This window comes from Danio rerio, chromosome 11 (assembly GCF_052040795.2).
Source record: "Danio rerio strain M-AB ecotype USA chromosome 11, GRCz13ab, whole genome shotgun sequence".
NCBI lineage: Eukaryota > Metazoa > Chordata > Actinopteri > Cypriniformes > Danionidae > Danio > Danio rerio.
In genome coordinates this window covers 28,697,501-28,711,079 of record NC_141031.1, presented here as the reverse complement: position 1 = coordinate 28,711,079, position 13,579 = coordinate 28,697,501, and the positions used below count along the sequence as shown (strand labels likewise).

At 35.8% G+C, this 13,579-nt stretch overlaps 1 protein-coding gene across 2 annotated transcripts in view; it reads left to right on the top strand.

Annotated features, from left to right (window-relative positions):
• The window catches only part of foxj3 (forkhead box J3), a 128,964-nt gene extending 117,756 nt beyond the window's left edge, over nucleotides 1–11,208 (top strand). Inside the window, exons 9-12 of one of the 2 annotated variants that reach the window (XM_087272903.1) lie at nucleotides 2,257–2,358; nucleotides 3,295–3,483; nucleotides 3,573–3,674; nucleotides 6,067–11,208. In XM_087272903.1, coding sequence (XP_087129029.1) covers nucleotides 2,257–2,358; nucleotides 3,295–3,483; nucleotides 3,573–3,674; nucleotides 6,067–6,179 — 506 coding nt within the window. In that variant the 3' untranslated portion in view covers nucleotides 6,180–11,208. 2 annotated transcript variants of the gene reach the window in all.
• The last annotated feature ends 2,371 nt before the right edge of the window (nucleotides 11,209–13,579 follow it).

Here is a 13,579-nt window from a genome sequence, read left to right as displayed (position 1 = left end):
TCCATTAATTTTTTTTTTTTTTTGTGGAGAAAATCTTGTTTTACTTTGGCTAATATTATTCACTATGTATTTATTAACAACATGCAATGGACTGTTTTTTACACTAAAGTATATTCTCAGAAAAGTACTCATTTTCTATGTGATTATATTTCTCACTTTAGGGACCCTATTCAAAAGAGTGTAATGACATGTTTAACGGTCATCATAATCTTAAATCCTTTAAGGTTTTTCAATTAGATTTTTTTCTTTTTAAATGTATGAACATTTATGTGTATTTATGTCTGCATTATATCATCTTTGCGTCAAATTACAAAAAACAAATGGCCGCTTATGTGAGCTGTTTCTAATGCAGCATCTATAGGGCTGAAGAGTAAATTTGACGTTATGCTCTCCTCTAGTTGCCGTCATCAGTCTAAATTTTTTTTTCTTTTCTCTAAAAGTCTTGATAACATCATTGTGGAGTTTTTCTTTTAATTCAGCTAACAGGATTGTAAAAAAAAAATATTCGTTGTACTCTCCTATTTACTGCGCTCTAAGTTTACCTAACTATGATGCCTTCTGCTACTGAGAAACCCGGAAATGTGAAAAGCGTCTATTTAGAACTTCAGGGCAAATGTTTAATTAAATTTGTAGAAATATAAAAATAAATATGAATAAAATATAAAACACTTTTCAACATAAAAAATTAATTGTTGCTAAATAGAATGTATAAAATAAACTTTTTACCTTCATGATTGCAACGTTCTTGCGTACTATTATTAATATGAAGTGATAGACTTCATTTTTTATAATTGAAATATAACATATTTAAATATTAGGAGAAACAGATTTCTGACAAAAAAAGATATGTTTTTGTACATCTTTTTGCATAGTACGATATAAAGACCCTAAAACATTTAAAAGATGAGTCAAGATTTGTAAACTAACATGTTCCATCATGTATAAATCTCCACATGCTCAGTAGCTTTTATGGTATACAGCATTTTACTCATGAAGCAGAGCACTCTGGCATGGGTACTGTTAAACACAACGCAGTCTGACAGAAGAGCTTAAAGCCATGTAAATGCTATGTAAAACGGTGTTGATGCTAGAGTAAGTGCATAATTGGGTCAGGTTTGCTTTTGTTTACACTTGGATACGTTTTTAGAGTAAAATTTAGTGCATGGTTAACTACATAAAAAAAAACACCCTCTTTGTTGCATTCAGAATCACTTGATAAAATCACTTGATGATAAAAATGTTAGTTGTCTGACATGGTTTAGCATATAATTTATCTATGCTTAACATTTAGCTCATGAACATACAATTTAAATATAGAATTTTTACAGAAAGTTCAAAGCAAAATGCATGAGACTTTTAAAACATCATTTATACAGTATTAGTAAGATTCTTCTGCATTGTCCTGTCTTTCCTCAATATACAATATTCTATCTACTTGTGTTAAGAAAATAACACTCCTAACAAGCAAACTACAACATATTAGCTCATATGGGCACACATGCACCAGTTGACTGCATCTTAGATGGCACTTCTAAAAGTATTATAAATAAGGCTTTACATTTAGTTTAGGGGTGGCCAAACTCAGACCTGGAGGGCCGTTGTCCTGCAAAGTTTAGGTCCAACCCCAATCAGACACACCTAGGCTAGCTAATCATGCTCTTACTAGGCTTTCTAGAAACAGCCGTGCAGGTGTGTTGAGGTAAGCTGAAGCTAAAATCTGCAGTACACCGGCACTCCAGGACTGAGTTTAGACGCCCCTGATTTAGTCATTAATAGTTCAATCATTTAATAATTCAATTATTCTTTCTACAGTCCTACTAGTGTTTTATTTACAGTAAAATCATTTGTGTTTTTCATGACAGACTGCCTGTTAAGGTTAATAATTAAAAAAATAATTGAATGTTTAAGTAACTGATGATCAATTTTGGGAATTTGTATAAATTGACATCCATATTCTGAACCTCCTGTCTCGAGGTTTCAGCTCCAGCATTGCCTTGACACGCCGATTTATTCAGGCCGCTTCTAACAATCATTTATTTTGCATTAAGAAATTTATGGCAACTTTGGAGCATTCAGCAGTAAATCACAGGGTGATTTATACAGCTGCTTCTAATGAGAACAAAGCACAGGCAGCACACTTCAGAGAGCTGGCCTGAAGCGGAGGGTTGTGGCGCCCCCTGCTGCTTTAAACAGCAAGTGCACAGATTCGCATGTCTGCTGTGGCCTTCATTGCTGTCTGGTTTTGCCTTGTTGCAGGTCTTCTCAGTGACTGGTACCCCAACCTGGATGCGCTAAAAGAAAGCTGCCGCATCGCATCCAACTGCAACTGGTCTGATGTGGATTTGTCTCCCTTCCAAGGTTATAATTATTCATTTTGAACTAGGTCCACAGAACATAATAAGGGCCCATAGTAGACGATAATAATATTGCAATAATAATGATAAATGCATTGAAATTATTCTTAATTAAGATCATGTAAATATAAATCTTTAATTGCATTTTTTTTATTCATTATTATTATTTTTTTGTTCAAATTGACATTTCAGCCTTTGTAAATATTAAACGTAGTAATTAATTCATGCACTTATTTAAATATTTATTTAAATATAGGGTATATGTTCGTTTAAATATTATTATCTAAAAGGTTAAAAAATATTTAGTGATAGACCTGGTGAAGCTTGTTAAATGCAATTACCTTTTTAAATATGAATGCTAACTTTTTATGTTGTTTTTATTTTGTTAGTGTAATTAATCAGTAATTATGAATAATTTTCTTGAAACTATGTTTTAAAATAAAGAACATTGCTTAGTCTATAATTACCAACTGTTAAAAAATGGTTTTGATTATCTCAGGAAATTGGATTGTGTAATTAAATTGTCTAATTAACTTGCAAAGCACTCATTAAGTGAATCCTCTGCTTCTTTTGTTTTGTGTTTTACTTTTGCACAACTATTAAAATATTTGAATATTTACACAATTAACAGTTTCAAATTTCAGTTAGTTTAATGTTATTTGTTTTTAATAATTGGATAATTATTAATTATCTTTTAGTAATGTAAGTTTACTGCTACTGATCTATAAAGACTTTGTTACATTATTTACAAAAAATGTCCACTTATATTTCTCAGCTTTATTTTGTACATTATTTTATAAAGCTTTTCAGGAATAAAATTCATTTTGCAAGTCATTTTAAAATGGTTTCTGTGGTTGGTCACTCAAGTCTTTTGTTTTTATTTGTGTGGAATCTGCTAGACAGAGTGATTAAATGATCTGTCCTGCTTTTTTTCCTGTAGGTTTGAAAGAGAGCATGCGACAGGCGGAGATGAATAACTGGTCTCTGGAGCCCACTCAGATGGCAGACCTCTGCTCTTCTATCAATCAGTTCTTTGCTCAGACTGGAATCCAGCCACAAGGGGCAGTGCAGGCGTCGGTGTGCCATGGCTCCATGCATCCCAACAAGGCCAGCCCACACATCAACAGAGGTGAGTGCCCTCATTCATCACTAAAATACACACTGGCACTTACTACCACTGCCGCATTAGTGACATGGTAACATCAGTTTGTTTTTCAGGAAACGTGTACATGGACTCGAGACCGAGCTTGAGTTCGTTGATGGGTCCTCCAGGATACACTCATATGCCGCCCATGAGCAGCGCTGGACCCACTATGACAGGTACTTGTGTTTTACAGCTCTTATAACAACATTTGTATGACTGCAGGCGATGCATCAAATTCAGCAGAATTCAGGCTTCAAATACAGCTTAAAATATGACAAAACAATCTGAGTTGTGTTCATTTGAATTATTGACAATTGGAATTTAATAAAGCTGAATATTAAATGTCATTAAACAGTGTTTTTTTTTTTTTTTAATTTCTTAACTTGAACATTGAACATCCTAATTTTAGGACAACTGAATTTTTAAGACAGGTTTTTATAAACATATTTTCATACTTAAGATATTTTTTTTCTGAATTCAAAGAACACACATATTTAGGTTTAAAAAAAATGCAGTTTCAAGTTTTCAAGATGAAGAAATTCACTCTCAAATTCAATATATTTCAATATTTGAATAAGCCAGTTTGCTGGCTTATGTGTTGCTCATGAGGACTTATAACATCTAGTTTTACTGAATTACAGTTGTCAATTATTCAAATTGACACTATTTAAATTCTTTTTGTCATATTTTAATCTCCATAGAGATTTGAATGAACTCCTTCCTCTAATATGCTGTCGTTTTTTTAAGGGGTCACAAACTGCCTTTTTTATAATGTCCTTAGTGTCTATTTATAATGTTATCATGTTTTTATGTAAACAATTATAATAATTATTATAATTATAATACCTCTACTGATCAGAACATGACCTCTTATGTGGGAATTTAGATTTTTTTTCAGTTCATGATCCTTTTATTGTTTTTTCTAAGAAGTTTCCTAAGCTCATAAAAACTTTACATTTTTTGTTGTTGTTGCTGAAACTTAGTGAAAACATTAACATTATGAAGTGTTATTGCAGTTTACAGTAGCTGTATTCCTTTTGTTTGTTTGTTTGTTTGTTTGTTTGTTTGTTTGTTTGTTTGTTTGTTTGTTTTAAAGAGATGGTTCACCCAAAAATGAAAACTTACTCTCTTTTTTACCCTCAAGTGGTTGCAAACATTACAATTTTTCTTTTTTTACTGTTAAAACAAAAAAACACACTTTATTTTGAAGCATGTAGAAACCGAAAACCATTGAATTCCATACTGTGAAGAACAAATACTTAGGAAATCATAGGTTGCTGGTTTCCAACATTTTTCAGAATAGCTTCTTTTGTGTTCATCAGAAAAAAGGAATCTTAAACTCAAGTGAAGAGTAAGTAAATGATGACAACTTTCAGTTTTGGGTGAACAAGCATGTATAAATCAAAAGCACCAAGCAGGTCTCTGCGATTAATTGCAATCATATCGAAATCGCTATTTGAACATGCTCGATTTCTATATCGCCTTACAGCACGTTTTTCTTAAAAAGCACGTAGTATGCTATTTGAACCAATCATAACGCAGCGTGCCTAAACAGAGCATAAGAAAGGGTGATGGAGCTTAATGACAAATAGCCTGCATAAACGAGAATGAGTTCAGCACAGGAGGACTTGGTGCCAAAAAAAAAGTCATCATCTGTGGTGTGTGATTACTTTGAATAAAGGAAGGCTGATGTATCGCATAATCAAGTCATTTATTAGACCTGTCAGTCACATATTGCATCTAAAAGTGTGTGAAAATCGTGTTGCTTTCTTCAGCATTCAACATGCTTTGCGCTCCTTTGTCAATGCTCGGTGACCATCAACCATCAAACTAACAAAACTTTGCTGCAGTTCCGATATTTATCTATGGAAAAAATAAAAAAGTGCTGGGTGTTTTGTGTTTGTTTGTGAGGCAATTAGTCAACCGAAATGTGTAGATTCCATACAAAAAATGAAGCCAATCACTCAGTTCTTGTTATGTGACTATCGGTGTACTTGCACCGTTCTGAAAGTAGAGATGTTGTGGGTGCACATGGGATACGCACGCGCGTCACTCCCAGTATCTGTGCAAGCCGCGCGCCTCCATTGGAAATAACAAACTTGTGCACACAAATGACGCGATATGTGGACGGCCTATTTTACGTCAGCGTCACAAATCTATGATCTATGGTCAAGTCTATGATCTATGCATGGAAAACATCTGATGTGGTCTAACAGAACATCGGAGACTTGTGTTTGATGGTACACACACACACACACACACAGTACTCTATTTATTTGTTATACCATAGGTCTGTTTTAGAGACAATTTATCACAGCTTTACTAGGTGCACTATTTTTCAAATTTACACTGTAAAACGTCTTTGTGTCAAAATCGTGATTCAAATCAAAATCTCAATATTGTTTTAGAAAATCGTGATAGGCTTCTTTTGCCCGTATCGCACAGCCCTAACACCTAGTCTGTTAAAATCAGTTTGACTCATTAGCACGGTGTAATGCAGTTAATGTGCTTTTCTTAACCTGCACAGCCTTTATGGGTCTTGACAGATTTGCTCTACTCTCCTCTCAGGCCATCATCCTCAGATGAGCCAGCAGCACATGATGACCGGCGGTAACTTCCAGATGCGCCGCATGCCTGCCGACGACATCCAGGACGACTTCGACTGGGACTCTATTGTCTAACCCAGTCGCCGAACGCATAGAGTGTTGCAGAAAAAAACGAGAGAGGAGCGAATGGAGGCAGAGTGTTTGTGTTACAGAGCAAAGAGGGCTGGACCTGAGGTGTCTGCACGCCCCTGGCAGAAAGCAGATCAGAACGGGACACTTGAAAAAAATAAGTGCTGGTGTTGTTCATTATGACCTGAAAGAGACTCCTGTGTTCCTGGTGTTTTTATCAAACAAAACAAAACAAAAACAAAAAAGATATTACTTTGAAGACAATCACATTTACTAGGACATGTTTAAGTGATCGCTTTTATACTTGTCCAAGAGGCAAGTGGTTCATGTTTATGTCAAAATGTCTCCCAACCCACAGCCTCTCTGCAAGCCCGCTCAATTTGCCAAGCTCACCCCTGCTCTTCAACTGTCGTTCTGTGATTTTTTTTTTTTTTTTCCCGAGTGACTCGTCTGGTTGTTCTCCCTCTTGTGGTGACTAACTCAGGCCAGACGGGATTGGCTCCCTCATGTGTGTTGTGAAACTTCCTCTGAGATGCAGGGCGCTTTTCAAAAGAGGGCCGACGGTGCAGGTAAAACGTCACTCCTGACGCACCTCCAGTTCATTCTTGTCATTCAGGCACAAATGTCCTCTTTCTATTTTTTGTTTTAATGCTCCTCCTCTGACCCTACACACTGTAATATGTCGCCATGCATTTAATTCTAGCAAAATCTAAAGGAAATTTAGCAAAACCACATTACCTACAGTATTTGTACTTGTGTATCCTTGCCGTCTAACGTGTGTCATGTTCTTTTGTCACTAATAGTCTGAACGTGTGCGTCAGAAAACGAGACCTTACTATTGTCGTTCCTCATCGCTCGTACAATCCTCATCCACCTGTAGTTCCCCCAATCAGACCGCGTCGCTTTTAAAGCCCTCAGGACCCGCCGCTGAAAATTTCACACACGTAGTTTACGAGATTTGTGGGATACCGGAGAGGCCTGCGAAAATCAGCATGCTGTGTGGCTCTTTACAGCAGCGTTGAGGAGGAGATGAAAATCACGTCAAGGCACATTTGCTTAATGGTCCGCAATAAAAGAGCCCTCTTTATTTTAACCCAAGGACCAACCGACATGAATTCCCTCGCTCTTTGCTGCACTGACAAGGACTTTTTTTTTTTTTTTTTTTTGCAAAAAGCGAAGGTGCTGTTGATCTGTGTAAAGTAATACTGCAGGTAAGGAGCAGGCTCAATTATTTCGATACACTAATAGCCTTATTTTGGAGGAATGTTCATTAAAATTCTACTACAAAGACGTCATGTGAGTTTAAAATAAAAAAAAAACTTGAGGCTTTTGCAGGCTTTTGAAATGCTCTGCTAACTTAAACCACAGTGTCATTTTATTATATCAGTGATATTATGGAGTATTTGTGCAATATTGTTTTATTTATTTTATTTAGGGCTATTAGTGATTACAATCATCTCTTTTGAAGAGCACAAAACTAATGCACAAGATCTGGACTAGAATAGCAGAACCCAAATTAGAAATAGAGGCAGGCTTTTGACCTTTAGCAGGGTATTTATCTGAGAGCAGCAGCACGTCGATTGGAGTGCAGTGCTGATTTGGAAAAGCCATAAAGTGCGGTTGAAAAGGGAAGAAGTGGATTTGTTTCTCATCGCTTCAACGTTTACGCACCCTTTCAGTAGTTTGCAGTCATCTTTATTTGTTGATTGTGTTTAAGTGCAAATAGACTTGGAAAGTGATTTGATGACAATCGTTTTTGTTTCAGTATTACGAACTCTTCAAGTATTTACACTAGTCATTGACATGTTTTGGTTTTTGATTGTTTCGTAATGGATCATGAACCCTACCTTCAGGGGTTCCTCATAAATGTTTAATAATCATGAAAACTTGTCTTATTTCAAGCTTAAAATTTAAAGACAAAATTATTGTTTCGCTATTTTTAGGACCATTAAGATTGGGAGTTGAAATTTATATTTTAATTAGACAGGGGTGACACGGTGGTTTAAGGTTGCTCTTTCGAGTCTCAGCTGGGTCAGTTGGCATTTCTGTGTGGAGTTTGCATTTTCTCACTGTGTTCAAGTGGGTTTCCTCTCGGTGCTCTGGTTTCCCCTACAGTCCAAGGCATGCGCTATAGGTGAATTGAATGAACTAAATTGGCCGTAGTGTGTGAGAGTGTATGGATATTTCCCAGTACAGGGTTACAGCTGGAAGGGCATCTGCTGTATAAAACATATGCTGGATAAGTTGGCGGTTCATTCCACTGTGGCGACCCCTGATTAATAGAGGAACTAAGTCTAAGAAATATGAATGAATGAATGAATGAATTTTACTGAGACACTATTATTGTCAAAGAACACACACACTCTCATTATTGTAATATGTTCAGATATTTTACTAATTTTTTCTGAGTTTATTTTTTGTTGTTGAAATGATTCTCATTTTTTGTTTATTGTATTGTAAGTATTTTTAAGTAATAAAAAATGAGAATTTGATTATAAAGGCAGTACTGAAATTCAAATTTAGTTGTTTTACAAGTTAAGAAGCTATGAGTCAATAAAGAAAATGTTTTCAAATCAAACTGCATAAAATGTAATTAAAGGTAATAATTGCTTATATAGCAAAAATGTTATAATCATTAAATCACATTAGAAGACTTCTTTTTAAAGGATCACAAGTCCAGCCCCACAATACTTGTTTAAATCATATTTAAATAAACTTTTTCCTTCAAACAGCTTTTTAATACATTTGTCAGCAAGAAACTTTTAATCAATTAAAATTTAATAAAACTGAATATGATCACTTATTTGTATAATTAGTCATAGTATTTGATTTGATTTTTGCTTAAATATATATGTTGTGCTGAATGGCAATGCAACATTGAGTACGTTCACATGGACACCAATAATAAGATTTTAATATGATTAAGACAATACTCTGATTAAGAGTCTACCATGTAAACAGTGATTTTTGAACAATTTAATCTGATTAGGGTCATAATCGAACTAAACAGAAATCGGATTAAGACATTAAGAATTTCCTGATTTTAGTTGCATTATTAAGTGCAGTACAGACATATAAACACCGCAATCAAACTATTACTGTAGTAAAGGATTTTCTACGCATTTTGTGACAGGATAATCTATACACACACGACTGTTTGACACTATTCTCTGCACCTACTGAGTCAGTGAAGGACAACAGACATACACAGTGAAATTATTTTGATATTTTATTTTTACAAATGATATTTGAAACATGAAAGTGAACAATTCACTTGCACTTAATATTTCCTCTATGAATATGAAAACACTTTTGCATCAAAATAGAATGTGTTGCCTTAACAGATTAAGAAAAAAACTTTAATGGTCTTCTAAATTGGTTTCTTGGGACAAAAAAAAAATATCTTTTTATTTTGGGGTGAAATATGACAAGTTTTGAGGGATTCTTCCTCAATGTACGGTTAAGAAATCCAGTTGTTCATGACATTTCATTCTGATTCTTCTCTGAATCCTGTCCACCATCAGTTCCTCAGTTTTTCCACAATCTCATGTAATCCATCATTACATAACAATTGTCAGATCCTCTGATGCTGCTGATGGGCTTTAAATTGGCAAAACCGTATTACACAAGCCTAACACAACCCAGGAATTCAACTCAATTGGCCATGATGCTGAATTATACAAGAGAGGAGAACCCAAGACTGTCTGTGTGTGTGTGTGTGTTTTTGTTTTGTTTCTCAGCACATTGTTCTTAAGCTAAGCTCCATTGCCCAAATCTGCTTTGGCTCCTTGCATCCTTTCTTCTTTTCCATCCGTTGTTTCATCTGTTGTTTTTTTTTCTTTTCTTTGGAAGCTGTTAAACTATTCGCCTCAGTGTTTGTCTAACAAAGAGCTTTTTTATCTGGTCATCATGTGTGCACTTTCGAGAAGAATTCAGAAGCACAAGCACTCGCGTGGTTCATGAACGTCTGCCATCGAACTTTACCTTAAGCATACTGTGGTGTTCGCCCTCGATCACGGTTTAGTCTGGATGTCGACCACTGAAGGAGCGTCCGTTTTGAGTTGGAGCTATTTCGTATGTATTGCCAATCTATTCGTGGTAGTGATGTGTTTGGATCTCTTGTTTGCCAAAGAGAGACGGTTTGATTTGGGGCAGCGGGTAAATTGTCAAGTAAGTCTGAAAGGATCGGACCGAACAGAAAGCTTCAAAGGGGAGAAAATATGAGCTGGACAGGTGATGAGTTCTCTCTCGATCTCTCTTTTTCCTCAAAAAAGACAAGGAAAAACATTGCTCCTTTGATTTTTTGTGTTTGTGTTGTGTGAACTGTTTAAAGACGACGCCGTTTTTCGTAAAACAAAAAAAAAAAGAAAAAAAAAAGAAGTAAAAACAAATGGAGACGCGTCTGCCAGAGAGATTACTGTAATCAAGGAAGATTTGAGAAGCCTTGTTACATTTATGGGAGAAAACTGCCAACACGTTCTGGTATTTTGAGCCTATTTTATTCATTGTTGGTGTGTTGTTGTGCTTGTAAATATGTGTCTTTTCGATTGTCCTTTTTTCCTCCGGGGTGGCGAGGGATCAAGGCAAGGGCTCGGGTTCACCTGCGAAAGAAAAGAGGGAGATGAATACAGAGTATTTTGTTATTGTCCAATCCAAGGGTGACACAGTATGTATATATCTATATTGTATATATGTGATGAAAATGCGTTGGCTTTTTGTGTGACACTACCTTTTACCTGTACTATGGTTCAACATTCAGTGTTTCAGTGTTTATATTCTATTTTAATCTTTGTTTTGATTTTGTCCTGGTCATTACTTGTATTTGTTGTTTCCTTTGTTTTCTCCTTTTTGTCCTTTTTCGTTATTGCACGGTTTATTACTTTTGCTGTCCAATAAGATGACACGGCTTCTCTTTGTATTGGTTTTAGTGCTGTAAAATAACTCTGAAGTGTCATTAGGATTGTCAATACCACCCTTCCCCCGATATGCATGAATGGCACTTAAAGAAATAAAATATGTTAACTTCACTGTGGAATCTTCGCTGCTTTGCCACTTTTTTCCGCTGAGTTTTATAGCAAATGTATATTCCAGGCTTGACATTAACTTTTTTTTCATCACCAGCCACTGTGGCTAGTAGCTTTCCAACAGTACTAGCCACTCATCATTTTCACTAGCCACACTTTTGTTGTTTGGAAAATGTTTATTTTAATATTTTAAATGCATAAATATGCCCACAGTCCAAAGACATGTGTTATAGGTTAATTGGGTAGGCTAAATTGTCAGTTGTGTATGAGTGTGAATGAGTGTATATGGATGTTTCCCAGTGATAGGTTGCAGCTGGAAGGACATCAGCTGCGTAAAACATTTGGTGGATAAGTTGGCGGTTCATTACGCTGTGATGGCCCGAATTAATAAACGGACTAAGCCGAAAAAAAAATGAATGAATGCAGAAATATGACTTTGACATGCTAAATTTACTTGATTTAGATGTTGTGTTCTGTCTACAAGCCTCCTCATTCATTTCACTTTTTTTTTTTGTGAGCTTGCTCAATGAGCATGGGCAAATGGGTCAAAATATAGCTGTATACTGTACTTTTTATTTAACAAAACACTTCTTTAAAAAAAACTGACATTTTAAAACTAAATATTGTCATGTATTTAAAATATGCACAGTAATCTGTTCTGTCTAAGGGTCCCAGATCACCTGTTAACTATACATAAATGGGAATTTAATATCCTATTAAAGGAATGTTATTGTAAAAGCTGATAATTAAACCATATTGACAAAAAATAACTGTAAGCGAAAGAAAGCAGGTGACAAACATACAGTGTGTGATAATGAAAGGATGATCACACGCACATGATTAACGTTAGACCCATTAATAATCTGTTCAAATAATGGTTAAAGCAAAAGCTATGGAAAAAAATCTATAAAACTGATTTTATTCCATAAAAGAAATCCGTGCTTTTTACAAAAAGACAAATCTGGAGCTCTTGAAAGCAGCAAGACTGTGGGTGCATGTTCATCACTTTTTGTCTAGTCTATTTGAGAGAGAACCGATCACACCAGTTGTATTTTTTGGCAGTAGGCACGGTTGCTTCAGGCAAGGAAACGGGAGCGCGCAACATGGCTAGTGGTTGTGTCTGTCTAACCCGCCACAGTTAAAAAAAAAAAAAAAAGCTGGTGGGTTGGCGGCTGTTAATGTAAAGCCCTGTGTATATTGTTTGTTTCTAGTCTCGAATATAGTTTTTACGTTTTGAAATTGGCATTAAGCAATCTTTTACAGCAGCTATTACACGAAAATTGATTGATTGATCATGACATTTAATTGTGAGTAAAAGAATCAACACTTCAGTTAGTTTAAATTGCAATTCTGAGGAAAAATGTCTTTAACGTGAAACTTCAAGATACAAACTCTAAACTCTTAAAAACATGAAACTAGTCGGCACCAATGACATTGTGGTTAGTGCAATGACACATGGCACTTCACGGCAACCAGAGTTCGATTACTGCCCTGAGGTCCTATGCTGATCCTTCCCGTCTTTATGCTCACCACGCTTTCCTGTCAATACTGTCCTATCAATTAAAGGTGACAAAACCTTTAAAAAAAAAGAGATGCTCAATTCTGAACAAGGAACTCACAATTATTTGGAGAAAAAAGGTTGAACTCCTCTCTCAAATCTCAGTGTTTTTCGTTCACAGTAAAATGTTAAAGGCCTACACTGCTTGACTTGATGACTTGCTTTCTCATTTCTAGAACTGTAGTGAAAAACTGCCTCACGGCCACTTTATTAAGTACGTCTTATAAGGGCCGGGTTGGACCCCCTTTGCCTTCAGAACTGCCTAAATCCTTTGTGGCATAGAATTAGCAGGATACTGTAAATATTCCTCAGGGATTTTGGTTCATATTGACATGATAGCATCACGCAGTTGCTGCAGATTTGTCGGCTGCACATCCATGATGCGAACTCCTGTTCCACCACATCCCAAAGGTGCTCTGTTGGATTGAGATCTGGTGACTGTGGAGGCCATTTGAGTATAGATGAGTGAACTCATTGTCATGTTCAAGAAACCACCACCAGCCTGAACAATTGATACCATGCAGAATACATCCATGCTTTTCATGGATGTATTCCATGAAATTGGTTCCATTGGTACCATCAACCGTGCCATGTTTAAAGTCTTGCTCAGTTTGAGCTGCAGCCGATCATCTTGACTGTACATGCCTAAATGCATTGAGTTGGCGCCATGTGAATTGTTCATTAGAAATTGAATGCCTATTAACAAGCAGTTGGACAGGCGTACCTAATAAAGTGGCCGATGAGTGTATATTTTTTTATGATAGGACCTGTGTACAATGACCGTGATACAAATTCTGTCTCCAAAATAGTATAGTAGTACAATT